This window comes from Phoca vitulina, unplaced genomic scaffold (assembly GCF_004348235.1).
Source record: "Phoca vitulina isolate PV1807 unplaced genomic scaffold, GSC_HSeal_1.0 scaffold22, whole genome shotgun sequence".
Classification (NCBI taxonomy): Eukaryota; Metazoa; Chordata; class Mammalia; order Carnivora; family Phocidae; genus Phoca; species Phoca vitulina.
In genome coordinates, this window is record NW_022589725.1 from 8,083,898 (window position 1) to 8,104,336 (window position 20,439).

Sequence of the window (20,439 nt, forward strand, 5' to 3'; positions counted from 1 at the left end):
CCGTCGGTGCGGCGGGGGCGGCGGGGCGGCGGGGCCGAGGGGGGTGGGCGGAAAGGCGGCAGGCGGCCCAGCTGCTCTGGGCGGCGGCGCGGCCCGGACCGGGAGGGGGGCGCCTGCTTGTCCTCCCGCGCGGCGGGCGGGGCGCGGGCCAGGCGCCGCCACAAAGGGGCCGCCGTCGCGCCGCCCCGTCCCGCGCGGGGAGCAGCGCTCCGACCCGCCCCTGCGGCCGCCCGCGGCCCCCCGCTCGCCTCGCCCTGCCTCCAGTCTCGTCTCGCCGGCTCTGTCGGGCTCTCTCCCTGTGTCGCCGGCCTCCCCTCCCCAGCCAGCCCGCTCTGCTCGCTCCAGTGCTTGGAGGGGGCCGCGCCCCACAGACCGACCTGCGGACAGACTGATCCCGAGCCCCGGAGAGGAGCAGCCCGTCACCATGGTAACGCCTGCCAAGGCCTGGACCACCTGGCTCTGTCCCCTTTTTGTGGGGGTGTCCAGGGCGGACACCGACGTTTTATGCTATGACCCTCAGTACCTCACCGCGGGTCTGTGTTAAGTGCCTCCCACCAGGATGGGGGGGGCGGTATGCGGGTGGGGGTGCCGGGATCCCCCTCTGGCCATGTCCTTTCTCCTCTCTGGGCGTGAAGTGGATGGATAAGATTGGATGACTTGTGAACTTTGATGTCGCCCCATCCCAGGCACAGATCAGAGCTGGAACCCTAGCCCTTGGGCCTTAGATAAAACGCGGGGTGGTGTTGCGTTTTGGACTCAGGGCCAGGTATGTCCACTCCATCCACACAGGGTGTGGATGGAGATGGGGGGGTTCAAGGCCCCTCCCAGTGCCCAGTGGAGAGGAGGGAGTTGCTCACCAAAACTTGGGGTGGTTTTGCCACTTTAGACTCAGGGCAGAAAAGTCAGATGTGCACCTAGTCCTGACATGAGGTGGTCTCGTGGGAACGGGGTAGGGGGAGGTAGGCCTAGGAGAGGGGGAGAAGGAGGGTGATACCTCCATACTGTGGCTTCCTCGGCTGGCCCCTTGATGAGGTTGAGATGCTCTGGGAGAGGTGTGTGTGTGTACGTGCCAGTATCTGGGAACAGGGAATGAAAGAAAAGTCTGTTTTCAGTGAATCGCAGCCTAGCTCCCAACAGACCCAGGAGACCCAGGCAGATTCCCGGGAGCAATGGGGATTTGGAAAAGTGCTGTGAAGACAGGCGGAGGCTTTAACCCTTGACTGATGGGCCATGTTGAATTTGTGTGGGTTTTCACTCAGTGCAGAAGAATTCTATTTAGGTGGGTATACACCCATGCAGAGCACACCAAAGCGTGTTCCCATTGACTCACACGGCTGAACACACGTGCCCTCTGACACACACACGGCTTGCCCACCTGCTGTCCCTACTGCTAAAATATGGGCATCCACACCACAGACATATTGCAAAACCAGGCTGCTAGATCCATACACCAGCAGGACACGTATACAGCACACACTGCTGCCCAAGCTGTTTGACAGAAATCTTCGTAAGCTCGTGGTTCTTCGGCTCTCAGTCACAGGCAAGGCTCTGTGCCCGGCCATTTACATGCAGGAGCTCGTGTAACTCACACCAGCCCTAAAAACAGACCTGCTGGTATCTCCACCCCACAGATGGGGACCTGAGGCTCTGGGAGCTTCAGTGGCTGCCCAAGGTCACCCGACCAGGAAGTGGGAAATAGGACAGCCTGAATTCTGAACAGCTTTCAGCTGTCCTGGCCACCCCAGAACCACACCTGCACCAAGTAGTGTTTGCTAAACCTTCACCAGTTTTGGACCTAACTCAGTTATTACTTTCAGAATCCAGAAACTCCTTGCTGAACGCCAGACCCTCAGATCAAGAGTCAGGCCCTGGGTGGCTCCCGAAAAGGTTGAGCAACTCTTTCCTAAATAGGCATGATGGACAGGTTTTCTCCCACTTTTGTCACCTGCCCACCTCTCTGGCCCCACCTCGGTACTTGAGCCACTCTGACCTTGGTTCAGAACTTCTTATCTTTCATGTTCCCTCCTGCCACAGGGCCTTTGCATATGCTGTTCCTGCTGGGTGGTACCCCTTCACCTGAAGAATTCCTATCCATCCTGTAAATCTCCACCCAAGTATCACGTCCTCAGGAAAGCCTTTCCCAGTTTCCCTGGCTCCCACTCTAGCCATGTATCTTTCCTTCATGGCTCCATCACAGTTGTTCTTTTCCCGGGATGATTTGATTTAAGGCTACCTCGTGCTCTGGGACAGCCCAGTGTCAGAGCGTCTTATGACAAAGGGGCTTTGGGCTTATCCGGTTTCACATTCCCGAACTTTTAGTTCTATCGTAACAATCTTTGCATGTTCACTTACTGAATAAGGTATTATGAAGAAAGAACAAAATCAAAATTACTCTTTGCTTAATATTTTTCTTTTAATCAACTTACCTTATACATTTAAACATACATTTAAATAAGACAGTTTATATCACCACCATGAAAAATCAGTATCCATTGTCATAAACACAAGGTAACTGTAAAAATGTATACAATGAAGGCAAATTTGTGTTAGTAAATTCTGGCTCGATGAGGTTGGCTCTGGATGATTCCAAGACGGAGGACTGCTTTCTTTTTGTTAAAAGGAGTAATCACTGAGTGTCTGAGAGGTGTTTTAAGATATCCTGGCACTGAACTGAGACTTTCTCTTTGGTGTTCTCAGGAGGACCAAACGAGTTGGGGTAACTTTCTGTGATCTCACATCGAGTTCATGTCCTCCCCAATTCATCTTGTGGGTCATCCAAGCTTTGAGAAAAGCTGGTTGAATCCAATTTATTCAACATTGCCAAAGTACCTACTTTGTGGTACTCCCCCAAGGCACCCACTATGTGCCCGGCCCCGTGTAAGGACCTGAGTGTGAGAAGAGTAAGCCCTGGTCCCTGCCCTGGGGGCTTCGAGTGCCTGCTCGCTGCATTTCCAGGCTGGGTGATAGGCAATGGGAGTCTCTCTTTCTGCCTGGAAGCATATGTGTTGTGAAAAGCGAAGAGATGTGGGTTGAGCGGGGCTCTGAAGGGTGGAAAGGAGCTCACCCAGTCCAGGGAGGGGGCACACACGAGCTCAGGCAGTGCTTCTCAAAGTGGGGCACCCGCCGTGGGTCCTGGGTAGGGAGACTTTAGATGAATATTTTTATTTACAGTTTTTCATCTTAGTGAGTGGTAGGAAGTGATTTAGGCAGCACAAGCACATGATGATAAATAAAAATCCATGGATTTAAGTTGGAAATGAATTGACAAATGAATTGACAAGAAGACAAATGTGAAGTAAATAATAATCAATGTCGAGTAAAATAAATTAGGAGGTATGAACAGCAAGAAAAACTCATGCGTGTGGCACATGGGTGATTGGGAAGTCCTGGGCTAAGAGTGTCAAGTGTGTTAGAGGATGCAGGACAGGTACGCTGCTGTGGACTGATGGCCACTAGGGGCAGGCTGAGGTGCTAAGGCAGTGGAGAGCCACTCAAGGTTGTTGAGCAGTGGAGGGTCACAGTCGCGTCTGCGTGTTAAAAGGCCATTGTGGTGGCCAGAGGAGAGCCAGGCCTGGGGAAAGGGGCAGAAGAGCTGGTGGTGATGGGCCATGTTCATACCACAGCCCTACCATTTACTGGTGATAGATCCTTGGGCTCAGTTTCTTAACCTGTAAAATGGGAATAAAAATACCCATCCCATAGAATTGTTGGGAAGATGATATAAAATAATGTTAATAAAATAATGAGAAGCACTTAGGATAAAGCCTGATACAGAAGTTTGCTCAAGAAGAAGCTCTAGTTATAATTGCTATTATTATCATTATGTGTTTTGGGTGGGTGATGGTGAGCCCCAGGGCAAAAGGGGCAGGGAGAGAAAAGAACAAACACAAAACTAAGCCCCGGACAGGTGAAGTGACTTGCTCAATGTCGCACAGATGACACATGACTGAGCTGGACTTGAATGTGGGTCTTCTAACACCCACTTGCTTTTTAGTTCACTGCATCTGGGCTGTTTTTCCAGTTTCTGAAAGGTTCTTTTTTCTTTCTTTCTTTCTCTTTTTTTTTATAAGGAGCCAATTCTCACTCATGCTTCCACCCACACAAAAATAAAAAGGATTTAAAGCAGCAGAAGTTTTAGTTGGACACGAGCAACAACTTCCTGGCAGCCAGGGCAACAGAACACTGCTTTTAGAATTTCCAGCCTGGAGAAGTTCAAGAGGAAGTTCCCAGGTAGCTGAACCTGGCAGTCCCAAGCTGATATCCACTGGGCTATATCTGGCTCTCAGATGTGTGTGGTTTGGTTAACCTTTAGAACATGGGGAGGCTTTACTAAAATATCAGCAAATCCAGCAATGTTGGGCGAAGGCAACACTGGGCTGGAGCTGATGAGGTGGGACATGTGCCCCAGGCCCCACTACTCCCTATTGCCTCCCCGACACTGAGGCTGATTGTTAGGGGCCACTCACCAAGGGGCTAGAGGGGTTATTTTCTCACACTTCTGTATTCCATGTCACCTTTCAGTCCCCTGTGGGCATTTGTGTCTGTGGCTGGTGGTGTAGATTTTTCCTGGGCTGAGTTTCATTGTGGATGAAACAGATCTTTTCAAACTTTCCCTTCAATTGAGGATTAACTGATCCCATTTAGAAACCATGTCCCAGCTCCACACCTTCCTGCACCTGATTGTACCTTGAATTCTAGAATGGCCCTGCTGGAAGCACCCTTAGAGATAGACAGATAAGCCCAACACCCCCATTTTACAGATGGGGAAATTGAGGCCACGGTCACCCTGTGAGTCAAGGGTGGAATCTCACCTTCCCTAAGCGTCCCTACCACAGAGGAGAGCAGGGGATGACGGCAGCCCCGGGACACTGCCTACCTCAGTTTCTCGCAGCCCTCTCTCTTCCCAAGCTAGGAGGCGCTGATGCTAAGTGATGCTCAAAGCTTTGCCTGGTGGAGCAAATGGATAAATCTGGGCCTTTAAGAAGAGTTCGGCACACATCTCAGAAAGCCCAGCTAACAACATCTGGTGAGCCCATTTAAAAAAGGGAACAGGCCTTAAAGACACACACAATCGCACTTTTATTTTCCCCCTTGATTATAAAAGCTACACAGGCTGGTTACAGAATGGTCGGAAAATCCAGCAAACTATGAAGAAAAGGAAAACGGTGACTTATGAGGCCCCTGCCCCTCACGGCGCTCAGGGGGTGAGGGCAGTTAACACTTTCTTCCAAGACCTCTTAGCTTACGCACATTTTTGCGCAGTGGAGATTACACTGTCTGGGAATTTTTTCTTTTAGCAACTTCCAATAGTCAGAAGAGTTGTTCCCTTTGGGGTGAGGGAGTTGCCTGGCGGGGAGCCTCTTTCCGGGGTGGTGGAAATCTTGTATGTTGATCTGGGCAGTGGTCACGGGGATAGGCACATAGGTAAAAACCCATCAACCTTGTGTATTTTACTTCATAAAATAATAATGGAAGCTCAGTGCAAAACGCTGACACCGAAGTGCGGAAACCTCCCGCCCCCACCCCTTCCCACTCCCGTGCCCAGAGGGAACCGCTGGGGACAGACACTTTTCTGTCAGCACCGTAGCAGTTTCCTCGGGTCCATCCAGAAGGCCCATGAGCATCGTCCAGGCTCCAGCCCGGCAGTGGGGTCTGCGGGGGTCCCCCTCGGGGGCTCCTTCTCTGCTGCTGGAGAGGGGCTGGAGGGCTGCAGACCGGCTTTGGCTGGTCTCGCCTTCTCCCTTTTCAGCTTCACGCTGGCTCTTGCAAGGAACGGTTAAAGACCCAGCCTGGCTGTGCTCACTGGGGAGGAATGGAAACACGTCGATTAAGTTTCACGGAAATCATTTTGAGGGGCCCGTGTCTGGCCAGCGGTGTTTGGGTTCCTGAGGGCCCAGGCTGGGCTGCCCGATTGGTTTGGAGTGGAGAGGGGCCAGCTTTCCTTCCTGCAGGCTCCTGGGCTCCCACACTGTGTGCTCACCCCCATACTTGGACAGCTTATGAACCCCTGGGGTAAGAGCTTGGAGTCCCATTAACTCGGAACATTCTTGTTTTTTACTGGCTGCCCCTTAAATCATTATAGTGTGCAGCCAGTGAGCCCATTTGTGAAAGCCAAAGGCATCCCATCTGTGAGCTTTAGTCTGCGAGAAGTAAACAGCTTGAAACACTGCAGGCCAGGCGGCTGGGAAGGCCACCCTGAAGGCTGGTGGCTGCTGCTGGCCCCAAGGCGGGCAAGGCACCAGGGGGCAGGGGAAGACGGCGGGCCTGACTGGCCAAGACTGGGTTGGATCGTGGCTCCGTCTTTCTCCTCCTCTCAGCAATCTTGGACAAGATGAGCTTCAGCTTCTTTATCTGTAGGGCGGGATGTTTCTTCTCTGCCCCAGGGCCATTGTGTGGCTAAGCAAGAGAATGTGAGTGAGCACAGGGCCTGGTGTATAGCAGGTGCCTGGAAGCTGTTGTTATTCTTGGGGTGACAGCAGTGGGTTCAGGAAGGGGGGTCAGGAGGGGCACATGGCTTCACACAGAGGTGCGGACTCTAGCTTTGTCGGACAGGAGGAGTAAAAACAAAAACAAAAAAATCATAAAAAATGCAGCAGAAACTTACCCTTTTCTCAGGACCTCCGCATGCATCATCTCCCTGCATCTGCAGAAGAATCATCTGAGCAAGATAGGATAGGCTCTAGATTCCCCGTTTACAGATGGGTAAACTGAGGCACATCAAGGCAGAGATGCCCCGAGGTTGGCATGCAAACCACAGTCAGGACACAGGCTGTCACAGGCTAGAGCTAAGTAACACAGAGTCATGTGGTGGGCGACTCAGGCCCTTTGCACTTCCCTCTGATATTCTGGGGACCCCCAGAGAAAACCCCCCTCTCACAATAAGATGTCTTCACCACCTTTCTAATGCATGGCAAGCTTGCTTTGGAAGACAGAAAGAGAAACTTGATGAGCCTTTAGGAGGTGACCAGATGTCCTAGAACTTATGTGTTTGTTCTCATTGCTTACTTATAGAACTAAAACAGTAAGAATGAAATATATTTTATATAATAAGTGTGTATTTAGCATATAGTTATATATTGCATTATTTATAGAAATATGTACTAATGTAAGGTCTCTCCTGTAGCTATAATAATAAATGTATATGATAAATATAAATATATTTATATAAATAAAATAATACAAAAACCGCCCAATGCATCATTGGTTTATCTTTGAAGTTCCATTCCATTTGTGCCAGTTGATGCTGATTTTCCCCATAAAGCGATGACGTAATAATAACCATAGTAATGGCCACGAGCATAGCAGTGATAGCTGTTGCTGAATTGAGCACCTACTAAGTGCTGGTCCTGTGCAGAGACCCTCCGTGTCTTATCTCATTCCATCTCGCTCAACTGTTTAAGGCACGTACAACCACAAATTCCAGTTTTCCCAGTAAGGAAATTGAAGCAGAGAGAGCTAAGCAACTTGCCAGGTCACATAAGCACTTACCACTTGGTAAGAGCAGGGATTTGAACTCAGGCAGTCTGGTTGCATTCTCATGACCAGTATGGTGGCCTAGAGTCTCCATTTAAAATGCAATTATATAAGTATTTTTGGTGAGTGATTTGGGGGGGGAAAAAAGCAGTACAAATGGTACTTGGATATGCTAAAATTCATGAAGATGCCAGCAAATGATTAAATTTCCAAAAAGCAAAACGAAACAAACCTAGCCCAACTCAACGTGCACACAAGGAAAGGCCCAGAGAGGGAAGGCATCTACTCAAGGTGGCACAGTGTTGTGGAACCCGGGAAAGCAAGTGTCCCAGGAGAGGCGGGGTGGAGTGGGGAGGGCTGGGAAGGGGTGCTGGCTTCATTGATTTAGTGTGTCTGTGTGTTCACAGGTGTCAGTCAGGGTCCTCTAACTCTGGGTTTCCATTCCCACTGCTGTCCTCAAGATGGCGTGGGTAGGGGAAAACTCTCAGGGTTTGGCCTTGTTTTGGAGGGGAAGAGCATTAGAAGAGGTGGCCAGGCCAGATGAGCCTTTCCCTGTTCTGCCAACTTGAAGACGCCCCTCTCCCTGTCCCTGACCTTGCTTGGCACCTCAATGTGAAAGTAGCCCTTCCTGGGCATGCACACTTTTGACATCAAGAACTTGCGGTACATCATCCCTACCACGTTTACGTTATGACAGTGGTGAGACCCTCCTTCCTTCAGAATGGGGGTTGTAGACATACATTCCTTCCACAACTAGTGATGGGGGCCCTACCCTGTGCCCAGTGCTGTGTGGGTGCGGGGGCAGAGTGGTGACCCTGACATTGGTCCAGTGACCCTGGGCTAGTGTCCCCTGTGTTACAGCCTCCTGGCACTGGACTCTTGCTGGGATGGAGAAGTGCCATATTCCTCCTCCTCAAAGCCCGTGTTTTATCTCCCTGTCTGAAGGGACCTCATTTGTAAAAATGATTTTTCTGCCCCAAATAAGCTCCGTTTACTCTGGATTCTAGTTTATTCTCATCTTGCTTTACATCCCTCAGTGACAGATGGACCCAGAGCTTGCAAGCAGTCTGGGCCAACCAGAATGGCTTCCATTAGGCATTTTAAGAGTGGAAAATCATAACCCATGGGTTCTATTACTACTCCGGACTGGAAACCTCTGGTCTTGTCCAAAATGTTTTACAGATGGAAAAACCTGTGGTTCAGAGAGGGACGTTTTGTTTGTCCTTCCTTGGCATTTACTGAGCACCTGTTTTGGCCCAGGCCCCGTGCCAGGAACAGGAGACCCCGGAGGAAGAGGAGCTGATGCCCCCCGCTGTGGCAGTTCCCGTGCTGCTGAAACACATGGTCCCAGACTTCGTAGCTTAACGCAGCATCCAGTTACTATCTTGCAGTTCTATAGATTGGAAGTCCAACACGGGTCTCACTGGGCTCAAACCAAGGTGTTGGCAGGCTGCACTCTTTTCGGGAGACTCTAGAGGAGAATCTGCTTGCCTTTTCTAGCAGCTAGGAGCAGCCCGCGTTCCTGGGCTCTTCCTCCATTTTCACAGCCAGCAACATGGCATCTCTCTGATCCTTCTTCCGACGTCACATTTCCCGCCCCCGATTCTCGCCTCTTCAGCACCCTCTTGAACTTTGGAGACCCCTTGTGATTGCATGGGGCCCACTGGATAATCCAGGATACTCTCCCTATCTTAAGGCCGGCTGATTCTCCATGCTTATTCCATCTTTGCCTTGTGGGGAAACAGACTGACAGGTTCCGGAGATTAGGACACGGGCATCTTTGGGGGCCACTATTCTGCTTACCAGCCCTGTCCTCAAGGAGCCCAGAGTCTTCAAGGGAGACGGCAATCAGCATGGGAACCTCTATGATGGGGCCCAGGAGAGGGGACACCTGGCCTGGGAGTGCGGGGGAGGGAAGTCAGGGGAAATCCCATGGAACAAATGAGGGCTGACTCAACTCTTGAAGAATGAGAAGGAGTTAGCCAGGTGAAGAGGGAGTGGAAGTGGAAGGATCCTGGGAGGAAGGAACGGCATGTGCAGAGGCCTGGAGGTAAGCCATAGAATGCAGGTGACGCTGTGGCTGATGCATGAGAGAGGCAGACGGGCTTGGGGGTGGGAGGGGAAGTGAGGCCAATGCCAAAGTCACAGGGGACCTGAATACCCAGAGGCTGTTACTTTCCTGAAGGCAGTGGGGATACTTCCGTGGTCAGGTTTGCATTTGAGAAAGATCACTGTGGGTGCCTGGTCCAGAATAGTTGGAAGTGAGGCTGCCTAAGGTTGGGTGGCAATGGGGAGGGGAGTCAGTGGAAGAGACAGGGGTCAGGCCTGGGTCAGCGCAGGGACAGGGGAGCAGAGCAGAACTGGTGGGTGAGCTGCTGGCTGTGGGAAGAGTAGAGGACGTGGCTGAGGGTTGTGTGTGAGCAGAGGAGGCAAGAGGAAGGGCAGGATGATGAGCAGATTTCTGGCCTGGGAGTCTGACTGGACTGTGGGGCCATCACTGAGGTAGGGACATGGGGGAGGGGTGGGTTTAGGGACATATTGAGTTGGGTTTGACGTGTTGATGATCTGTGCCTGGTGGACATCTAGGGAAGGTCTCCAAGAGGCAGCTCGTTATGTGAGTCTGGATCTGTGAGCTCATGTATCAATTATATTAATTTATATCAATCAGTTATTGCTGTGTAACCACTCCAAAGCTTGGTGTTAAAAAACAGCAATTATTTATTGTCGTTCACGCACCTGCATGTTGATGCACCTGCACATTTACTACAGGTTGGGCTTCACTGATGGCTCAGCTTCAACCTGCAGGTGTGCAGGTCTGTCAGATGGTGGGATTTGGGGATGCTGACCTCCCCGTTCCCTCTGGCCCTGACCTGAATGCCCCCATCATTCCTCCACTCCACCTTGGACCAGTGGATGACACTGAGCAAAGACTGCCAGAGGTGAGGGAATGAGGATGTCTTGAGGAAGCATATTCTAGACAGAGGGAGATGCCAGTGCAAAGGCCCTGAGGTGGGATGGTGCCCAGTGTGTTTGAGGAACAGGAAAGAAGTCCACTATGGCTGGAGGGGCTGAAGGAGGGGTAGGGGTAGCAGAGGAGGTCAGCAAGTTAGCAGTAGCCTTAGTCATATGGGGCCTGGGAAGTCATGGGAAGTGGCCATTACCCTTATTATTACTCCTACGATCACTTTTCCTACTCTTCTCCTATCCCCCACAGGACCCCCCATCCCTGGACGCAGCCATCCAGCATGCCCTAGCAGGCCTCTACCCCCCTTTTGAGGCCACGGCGCCCACCATCCTGGGGCAGGTGTTCCGTCTCCTGGATTCTGACTTCCAGGGGGATGGACTGAGCTTCCTCCTGGATTTCCTAATTCCTGCCAAGCGCCTGTGTGAGCAAGTGCGTGAAGCAGCCTGTGTAAGTTGGAAGGGACGGCAGGGCCAGGGAACAAGCACTCCCAGAACCAGGGGGCTGGAGGTGAGCAGAGAAGGAAGTGGGCTTGTGCGTGTCTTGTCTCAGAGTAAGTACTGAGGACATGGGATGGTTCTCCTGGTACTGTTGCTTTGCCCAAACGGAGATGTCAGCCCCCCAGTGGAGCAGGAAGCTCGCTTGGCCCTTTGCTCTCTGATATCTAGGAGTCAATCACGTTTATCCTTTCACTAGCAGGGAGTAAATCCTGGATAAAAGGCGTCCTTGTGGGGTGGCCCCTGGGAGCCTGCCCTGGGGCTGGCACTGTGGGCATCACCAGGCTGCCTTGACTGAAGTAGGTCAGCTACAATGGAAATAGCAGAGAATGTTCCAGATCTTTCCTGGAGCCCTTAGGGCCTCAGGACTCACTTTTGTCCCAGGAGACCTCTTTGAACCCAGATCTCAGGGAGACCTCTCTAAGGCAAAGGGGAAAGAAAAGTGTTTTAGGTAGGTCTCAGTGGCTGCAAATGACAGATCTTTACTCAAGGTTGATCTGGCCTCAGCCCCGAGTTGATACACCAATCAAACCCCTAGGGATTTCTGTCTTTTGTCTCTGCTTCCCGTTGCTTGCCAACATCATTCTTACAGGCTAGATGTTCCCCCAAGACTGGGATCAACTCCCATCCTGGAGAGGAGAAAGAACTCTTCCCCATCAGCTGCAGATAGAAAAGTTGCCAGGAAGGATCCTGATTGGCCAGGCTTGGGTTGGATGTCCGCCCCTGGACCAATCACTGCAGCCAGAGAAATGGGATAGCGGGGTTGGCCAGGCTTGCATCATACGCCTACGTCTCTGGTCAGAGGTGATGACTGTTTTAAGGGTGGGGACAGGCCTTTGGAGACCAAACCCTCAGACGCCTGTTGCAGGAACTTGCCCACACCCTTCACGGCGTCGCCAGCTGTGCCCTGCTCTGCTGTTAATGCCCATCCCCCCACTGCCCCAGCCTCGAGCATCACTAAGAGGTTCATCGGTCCCGCTGGCTCCCGTGTATCAGGGACATGATACACCAGGGGCAAAAAATAAGAGTGGGGACTATGCACATCATTTCAGTGGTAGCAAGGAATTGAATATGGCAGCTAGAAGCTCAGGTTTGGGAGCCGGAACTAGAGATGGTTGGAACTGGAAGGAGACCGAGATGCTTCATTTCATGTGCTCGGGGCGGTTCCTGGCACACAGAAACAGTGGCATACACAGTCATTGTTATTGCAAGAGAAGGAAGATTCTCACTGAACACCTGCTGCCAACTCCCACTTATCCACCCTGACACTATTTTATGCATATCCTGCGCCTCCCGACTCGTTCCCCTGCCAAGCTCTACAACTCCGCACTTCCCTTTTTTGGCCGTTAAAACTGCATTTGCATGGTCTCCTTCCCCATTTCTTCCAAGAACAAGGGTCACAACCTTTTAATTTCTCTATTTTTAATTATGGGCGATTTTAATTATAATTATAGGTGAATTCATATCACCTCCAAGCCGGGGGCGGGATTCCTAGTATGGCGGCAGGAGTGAGGTGCCCCAGGTTCAAAACCAGTCTCTGTCACTGTGGAGCTGGAGAATCACCCTCTGAGCTTCAGTTTCCTTAATGGGAAAGTGGGAATGTTGATAACACGGTACCTACGTCCCAGAGATGATACACAGCCTGGCACAGAGCCTGGCATGCAGTAGGTGCTTAGTAGCCATTGACTGTTACTGTCCCACTTCCTCCTTTCTCCCCTGGAAATAAAAATGTGCCAGCCTCAAAGTCGGCCCTGGTAAAGGCCAGCACCCGGGGGCAGCCAGCACCCTCAGATGGAGTCCAGTGGGGGATCAGGGACAGACAAAGATGACTCCTAATGTGAAGGCCTAGGCACAAGTCCTGTTTATGCTGCTCTCAGCTGTGTGACCATGAGCCGGTTCTTTCACCCCCCTGAGCCTCAGTTGTCCTCATCTGTACAATGGGGACAACGAAGCCTAAACACTCTGCCCCACTGAGTGACTGTGAGGTTCAAATAAGTCTATCATAACCGCCACCTCTATGGTGCGTTGCTGTTTCTCAATACTGCTGGGTTGTTCAATACTGCCTTGTTCAATGAGAAGGCGAGGAAAGGCAGGTTGTAAACCGCAGAGAGCTCCGTGGAAGTAGTGGAGAAACTCGCAGACTCGAGGGGTTTATGGATAGGAAGGTTCCCTGCGGCAGCCAAATCTACAGTGTCACTGACGGGAGGGAACTGGTTTACCCACTCGGGCTACAAGGGTGGTCAGTTCTTGCCCCAGTTAATCAACCCGGGAAGCACCTGCTTCATTAATGGGAACTGCGGTGTCATTCTCTGGAGCTCTCCCACATACACATCCAAATTATGTAAGATTATGCCGGTGTTACTCAATCCACAGGACTCTTTTCCGAAAGCCAGGTAGAGAGAGAGAGAGAGAGAGAGAGAGAGACCTGTTTGTCAGACCAGTGAGGCTGTTGCTTGCTGAGGCTGTTGTTGCCACATGGTGTCGCTGTGGGGCGCGGGTCCCGCACAGCCCGGTGGAGCGGCTCCATCGAGAGAGATCAGGGTCCAACCCGCTCCAGGATGCCCTGCTGTGTCCACCTATATGGAGAATTGCTGGCACCTCCTGTTTAAAAAAATTTTTTTAAGTTTTGCCTCACCTCTCATGTCGTTACTCAGTAAAGGAAAATAAATAAATAAGTAAATCATAAACAAATAAATAATAAACATTCAAGCCCAGAATAGTGGAATGATTTTTTTTTTTTTCAAGGTCATCCAGCAAGGTAGTGGTGGGGTCAGATTTCCTGGCTTTTCACTCAGTATTGTTTCGACTTCATTCTGTAATCTCTCTGCTTAAAAATTATAGAATGGTGTAAATGCAGTAACTGACCCTCTTATTTTTTAATGGAAAATTCCATTTTTTCAAAGGGTAAATGTCAAAGGGAGAGGAAATTATTATTTATTGAACACCCACTTAGTGTATGCCAGGCATTGTGTTGTGGGTTTTTTTTTTTACATATATATAAAATCTCACTTAATCCACGTACCAACCCAATCGGATTATAAATATGGTCACTCCTATTTGCAGATAGGAAAATTGAGGCTTAAAGCGGTTATGTAATCTGCACAAATCAGTGATTCAGACCTTGGGATCCACCTCTTCCTGGCTCTAAAATGAAGGGCTCAGACTTGATCTAGGTTGAGAGAAGTTTTCGGATGGATGGGGAGAAGGGACCGTGACCCAAGCAATACGATCCTCGTGGGAAAGGCTCCTGTTAATTAGCATCTGCCACTCAGAGCTTTTCTCCCTTGCCAGTAGGCTAGCAAGCATTTTTAAGGTCAGGTTCAGGACTAGGGTGAGGCAGGAGAGGCATTTGCTCTAGGGGTCGTGCGTCTTGCAAGACCCTGCGATGGGGTCCCTATTGCTGCATCCTAGGCACCTCTCTTGACTCCCTGCCCCGCTCCTGATTCCATCTGGGAGAGGGAAGGAAGCAGACCAATGGGCAGGGCCTTTCAGGGCAGGATTCTCTGACGTCACCCTCACCCTTCTGTCCGCAGGCCCCGTACTCACACTGCCTCTTCCTGCATGAGGGCTGGCCTCTGTGTCTGCGGGGTGAGGTCGTGGTGCACCTGGCCCCCCTCAACCCCCTCTTACTGCGCCAAGGGGACTTCTATCTCCAAGTCGAGCCCCAGGAGGAACAGTCTGTCTGCATCATGATCAAGTGTCTCTCCTTGGACCTCCGCACAGTGGACACAAAACCTGTTCCCGTGTCATCCTACCCTATACTTTTCACCCAGACGTGGCTGGAGGCCATCAACAGTGACTTTGAGGGAAGTCCCCTACACAACTGCCTGGTCGCTTCAGAAGACGGAGTTGCCCCTGTGCCCTGGACCAAGATAACCAGCCCGGAGTTTGTGGATGACAGACCCCAAGCAGTGAATGTCGTCTCCCCAGCCTGGGGGTCCCTTCAGTTAGAAGCCCTCGATTTGAGCAGCCCTCTGGAGCTGCACCAGCCCAGGTCCCCCGGCAGCCAGGTGTTGCTTGCCCGGAGCTTGGCCAAGGGCAAGGGCGGGACATATGGAAACAAGTACCCAGGACTCATCAAGGTGGAGCCAGCCAGGCCTGGGGAGGTGGCCTTTAGGATGGACCATGTGGCCAGCCAGGAGTTGGAGGGAGACTATGTGGTCCTCCTGGAGAGCAGAGAAGGGTCTCCCAGTAGGGAAGTGGAGACATCCAGTGAATGTCCTTTGAGGGCACTGGAGGAACTCTCCAAAACTAAGGAAATCCCTTTCTCTCAAAGAACGCCACCTCTCTCAGGGACCAATGGGGGACCTTCCTTGAAAAAATGGGCTTGTGAGAAGCCAGCAAGCTCAGAAGAGGAGACCTGCATTTTGGGCTTGAGGAGAAAGGTCAACCGTAAAGTTGACTTACCCACCCACGACTCAGAACACCAGCCCCAGGAGCCCTACCTCAACGTCCTTGAGAAGCCACTGCCCTGTGCCTCTGGCCTCGAGGCAGGTGGTTCATCTTCCTCCAAGATGCAGGGACCTCTGGGAAACCCAGAAGATACCATGCAGCCCATGCCTGAACCAAAGCAAGCATCCTCCCTGCACGTGTGCCCAGCTTCCCCTCCTGCTAAAGCCAAGATGGAAGAGAGGGCCAAACAGGGCCATGGGAGACCTCCCAAACCTGGGACTGGCCCCAGTCAGAATACCTCCTCTTCCAGATCCCCCACTCCTGGGCTCAGATTCTCCTTCTTGAAAGGGCAAAGGCAAGCCCCGGGGCCTCCAGAGAAAGCCTCACTCCAGCAGGACGGGCCCTGGAAAGCCTTGTGTTCACTCTACTCTCCCAAACCCCACCGAGCCAAGTGCTTGGGGAAAGGTAAGTCGCCCACTCGCTCAGCTGGACAGGGGACTGTTCTCTGGACATGACCAGGTGACAAGGAGGCGCGGGTTGCCAGGGACAGAGACACCCCCCCCCGAACTGGCTCAGTGCACAGGTGGCATTCAAGAGGCTGGAAGTCTCGGGGATCTGGAGCTGAGCTGTAATGAGCCGGCCCGAGTCCACACCCAGCTCGGCCCCACACCGGCTGGCAGACCTTGGTCAAGGACTCCTTCTCGGTGCGTGTAGGTCCCACCTGCCTCACACAGTTGTTTTGAGGTTCAAAGACACACCAGAAGTAAGGAGCTTAGGGGTGCCTGGCTGGCTCAGTTGGAAGAGCGTGTGACTCTTGATCTCAGGGTTGTGAGTTTGAGCCCCACGTTGGGTGTAGAGATTACCAAATAAATAAACTTAAAAAAAAAAAAGTAAGGAGCTTAGCATAACACCTGCCACATGGTAGGAGATCAATAGCTGTAAACTGTTATTATCAGTCAGAAGGTGCCAGAGAATGCATTTCCTCTGGGGAAACCCATATTCTCCTTAATACCCTTTTCTTTGTTGCTCTTCCCCAGCTGGAACAACTCAGACCAAAACATCTGGCCCAGCCGCTGACTCAGGCCCACTGACCAGGGAAAAGCCTGGCTTCCCAGAAGGCCCTCCAGAAAGAGGCCCCACTCTGGATGAGGAGTCCCCAGGGCCTGAGCCCAGGATTGGGGCTCTGAATGTGGAGATCTTCCAGTCAAGGATAGCATGCCTGCCAGGTCCTCGGGGATCACAGGGCAGCTGGAGGTGGAGGGGAGGGTGTTGGGGTGGGGGAGGGTCTCTGAGCATCCTGATGCTGGTGGGTGTGGAGACAGGGAAGGTCCTGGAGGCTTGTATTCTGGACCAAGCCTCACTGGGACTCAGGCTCTTCATCTCTCCAGTGAAGAAGTTGGATAATATGAAAGCAATTTCTAGATAGCCATCCATCCATCCATCCATCCATCCATCCTACTTTCAGTGAGGCATCCAAGGTGCGTGTTTTAGGTGAGTTCCCTAGAAGCAGCGCCCAAGATAGGGATCCTTGGTGAAGTGATTTGTTGAAGGTTGCTCTCAGGAGAAGGGGAGTGAGGGAAGCAGGACAGGGCGGGGGAGGAGTTGAGCAAGGACATGGCCTGACCCCATGAGGGTCTGGAGCATGAATTACACCACAGAGCTCATTCCATTTTAAGGTGTAGGGGGCTGGTCTTTTGTATACTTGGGTCTGTTGGTCATCAACCTAAGGATGGGGATCCTGGGATGGGGATGCAGGGTGAGCCCGTGATCCGGTTCAGTTGAGGGCAATTCTCCAGAGAAAGGGACATCTGGGAGCCAATACAGCCAACAGTCAACGGCCTCCGGGGGATGGGTATTCTAGCCCAAAGCGATCTGAGTGGGGTGTTACCAGCATCCGATAGAGAGGGTGTTACCTCTTCTGTTGAGTATTTATTCATCTTTGCAATAAATATTTCTTTAATACCGGCTTCGTACAGCCAGCCCTTGGGCTTAGCACTGAGGATTCAGGGGGGAACAAGTCTGATGTGTGCTCTGCTCTCAAAAAGTCTATATTCTCGTGGAAGAGAAAATTCAACAGGTTATTACAATCCAGTGTAAGCAAATTGCAGCCGTAGAGGACAGGCGAGCACCCTGGCCCAGGCTTGGGCTGGAGGACAGGTCACGGAGGAAGGAGGAAGCAATAGAAAGCTCAGTCCTAGAGCATGACTAAGGTGTTATCCAGGTGAAGGGGGGTGGGGAACAGTGTCCCGGACAGAGGGAACAGGATGTGCAAATGTCTAGAGGCAAGAGAGACCACAGGGCTTTCTGCGACCTACTATCTTGAAATTCTATTTTACTTCACAGACTTTGGCATCTCTGCAGGGCCCTGGACAGTGCTCTGTCTTTTTGAAACTCCAAGGGGGCATTGTCCGTCCTCTTCTGGGTCATCTTTGTTGAAACTCATGCTGTTTTTGCCCGTATTAATTGTAACAAAGGGCTTCACAATCCTTTCAGGGCTGTCATGTTCCAAGAGCTCAGATTTTGTCCATCAAAGGGCCCTGTTCTGGGAGGCAGGAGATCATTCTAATTTCAGTTTTATTGGCTTCCTCTGTGACCTCAGGGGAGTCACTTGCCCTCTCTGAGCCTTGTGTAAGAGGAAAGGAAGCAGATAGGACTTGGCTCACTGTCACTCTTTCCACAATACTCTTGTTGTGATTTTTGGACTTGCAACATACGCTGGTGGGTCCCGGGTGCCTGGAGCAGTGTGTCTGGTGCATAGGAGGTGGTCAAAAAGCATTTTTTGAATGAATGAATATTCTCCATGTAGAGGTTCCTTCCATTGCCTCCCTTGACCGCCTCGTCTTCAGTGATCTTGTCCTTATCTCCCACAGCTTCTCCCACCACGGCCACCCCCAGGATTACATTACCCTGCCCTCTTCCCTGCTCACCCACCAGCCCAATTTTAATAATCTTTCGGTCCCCCAGGCCCTGAACCTATTGGTCCAACCACCTTCTCTTCATCCCTCCCCACCCTTCATCATGTCCTCACTTCTTCCCAGCTCCGCTCCTGCTCACCTATTCAGAGACATCCCTCCAGCAAGATTCTCCTCTCTCTTGGACCATTCCCACCAGCCTAAGACATGCTGGCATCTTGCCCATCTGTCTTCACACCTTTTTCTGACTGCCTGAAGCTAGGAAAGGTGTTCAGCTTTTAAGGATCACATGATTAGATTAGATTAGATTAGATTAGGCCACCTGCATAATCCAGGCTAATCTTCCAACTAGAGGTCCTGCTTTAATCACATGGGCAAAGTCCCTTTGCCAGGTAAGCTGGCATCCGCATAGGCTCTCAGTTAGGACGTGGGCATCTTTGGAGCCATAACTCTGCTTACTGCAGGTACCAAGCCTTTGGAGAGGGCTTCGCAGGCTTTGCATGGAGAAATCCCAAACGCAGAAGAAACTGAACAGGGCCCCAGGGGTTGAGACCTCACCCCGAGCTTTCGGTTGCTCTGCACATATCTTTGAAATGCTTTTTGTCTTTAAAATTTCTATCCATTTTGTATTCTCCCTAAGAATACATTCATATTTGTTTCAATATAAAAAAGAATGCTCTCAATGCCTTGCCAGTTACATCGCTTACCTTTCCCCGCCCCATACTGGGAGTGAATAATGCTGCAGAAAGGTGCGACAGGTTTTTGGTGGCTTTCGGTACTCACGACCTCCTGACTCGCTGTCCCTATTTCCACCGGAGACTCAGAACCCAGTGCGCACAGCGCAGCTCTGAGCCAGGGCTCCGAGGCACTAATGTATTCCTGGCTCCAGCTGTCAGACGAGGGGGGCGTCTGGGGCAGAAGGGCCTCCCAGCTGAAGGCACATCAGGTGGACAGCTGCCCATCGCTCCAGTGGATTCAGCCAGGTGGTTCTGGTTGTGTGCAAGCCCTGTTCCAGGCGGTGCTGGGTGGGGAACCAGACACACGAGCCATGTTCCATCGTGGAATGTTCTGAGTACCGGGACCCTCTGCTACTCAGAGTGTAGTCTGGGGACCAACTCTATTGGTATCACCTTGGAGCTAGGGAGAGATGCAGACTCTCAGGCCTGATTAGCATCAGAATCTGCATTCTAGCAGGATCCTCAGGAGCATGGAAGTTTGAGAGGCACGACTGTAATAATCCATGCATTCATCAGTCAAGACATAGATTACCTGTTCCAATTCTGCGCTGAGAGCTGGGATACAATGAGTTTGAGCCTGTGTACCCTCAGTCTTGCAGGATCGAACAAAGGCCTACATTTGCTGTAGGGGGCTGGAGGGTTTCTAAGGAGGGCAGGGAAGAGGTCTTCTTGGAGGAGGTGGCATCCAAACTGGGCTTGGAAAGATGAGGAGGGTTTCACCAGACAAAGACAGGAGGGGAGGGAATCCCTGGCAGAAGAAGCAGCATGAACAAAGGTGGGGAGGTGAGGAAGAATCAGGCTAGTTTAGGCAACGACAGATGACCCATTCTGGCTGGGCCATAGGTGACAAAGGGTGACATAGTATATTAGTTGTAGACGGTCATCTGATCTTCACGTGGTCTTCTCTCTGTGTGTCTGTGTCCACATTTCCTTTTCTCACAGGGACACACATCGTATTGGATTAGGGTCCACCCCAGTGACCTCATTTTAATCAAATCACCTCTTTGAAGACCCTATCTCTAAATACAGTTACATTCTGAGTTCCCGGGGATTAGGACTTCAACAAATGGAAGGGGGGTGGGAGGTGTGGGGAGGGCATAATACAGCTCATGGCACAAAGTGAATGAAATGAGCCCAGAAGAGTGTGCAGCCTCTGGGGAGACCTGAGTGCCAAGTCGAGAAGCTTGCACTTTTTCCTGGAGGCCTTGGGGAGCCATGGAGTATTTAGAGTAGGGGAGTAGCGCCCCCAGAGCCTCTGCTGAGCTCCAGTCATGGGTCTACAGGGACGGGAGCCCATCTTTCCGTATGGTCAAGGGCCAGATCAAGCACTGCCCCCTCCGTGGCTGGCAGGTTAGGGACCTGGCGCTGTGCAAGACTGGGAAGCCGCTTCCCCTCGCCGGGCCTCAGTTTCCTTATCAATAAAACGGGCCCGGGGACAGGATTTCAGGGGGACATGGACAGACATC

At 51.7% G+C, this 20,439-nt stretch overlaps 1 protein-coding gene across 4 annotated transcripts in view; it reads left to right on the plus strand.

The window, feature by feature from the left end:
* Window positions 1-267: 267 nt before the first annotated feature.
* The window catches only part of KIAA1755 (KIAA1755 ortholog), a 41,692-nt gene continuing 21,520 nt past the window's right edge, over window positions 268-20,439 (plus strand). For 2 of the 4 annotated variants that reach the window (XM_032419744.1, XM_032419741.1), the window contains exons 1-4: window positions 9,337-9,523; window positions 10,688-10,885; window positions 14,466-15,789; window positions 16,362-16,550. In XM_032419744.1, coding sequence (XP_032275635.1) covers window positions 9,506-9,523; window positions 10,688-10,885; window positions 14,466-15,789; window positions 16,362-16,550 — 1,729 coding nt within the window. In that variant the 5' untranslated portion in view covers window positions 9,337-9,505. Of the gene's footprint in view, window positions 428-9,336; window positions 9,524-10,687; window positions 10,886-14,465; window positions 15,790-16,361; window positions 16,551-20,439 lie in introns of those variants that run through there. The other 2 variants (XM_032419742.1, XM_032419743.1) reach the window with 2 other exon arrangements.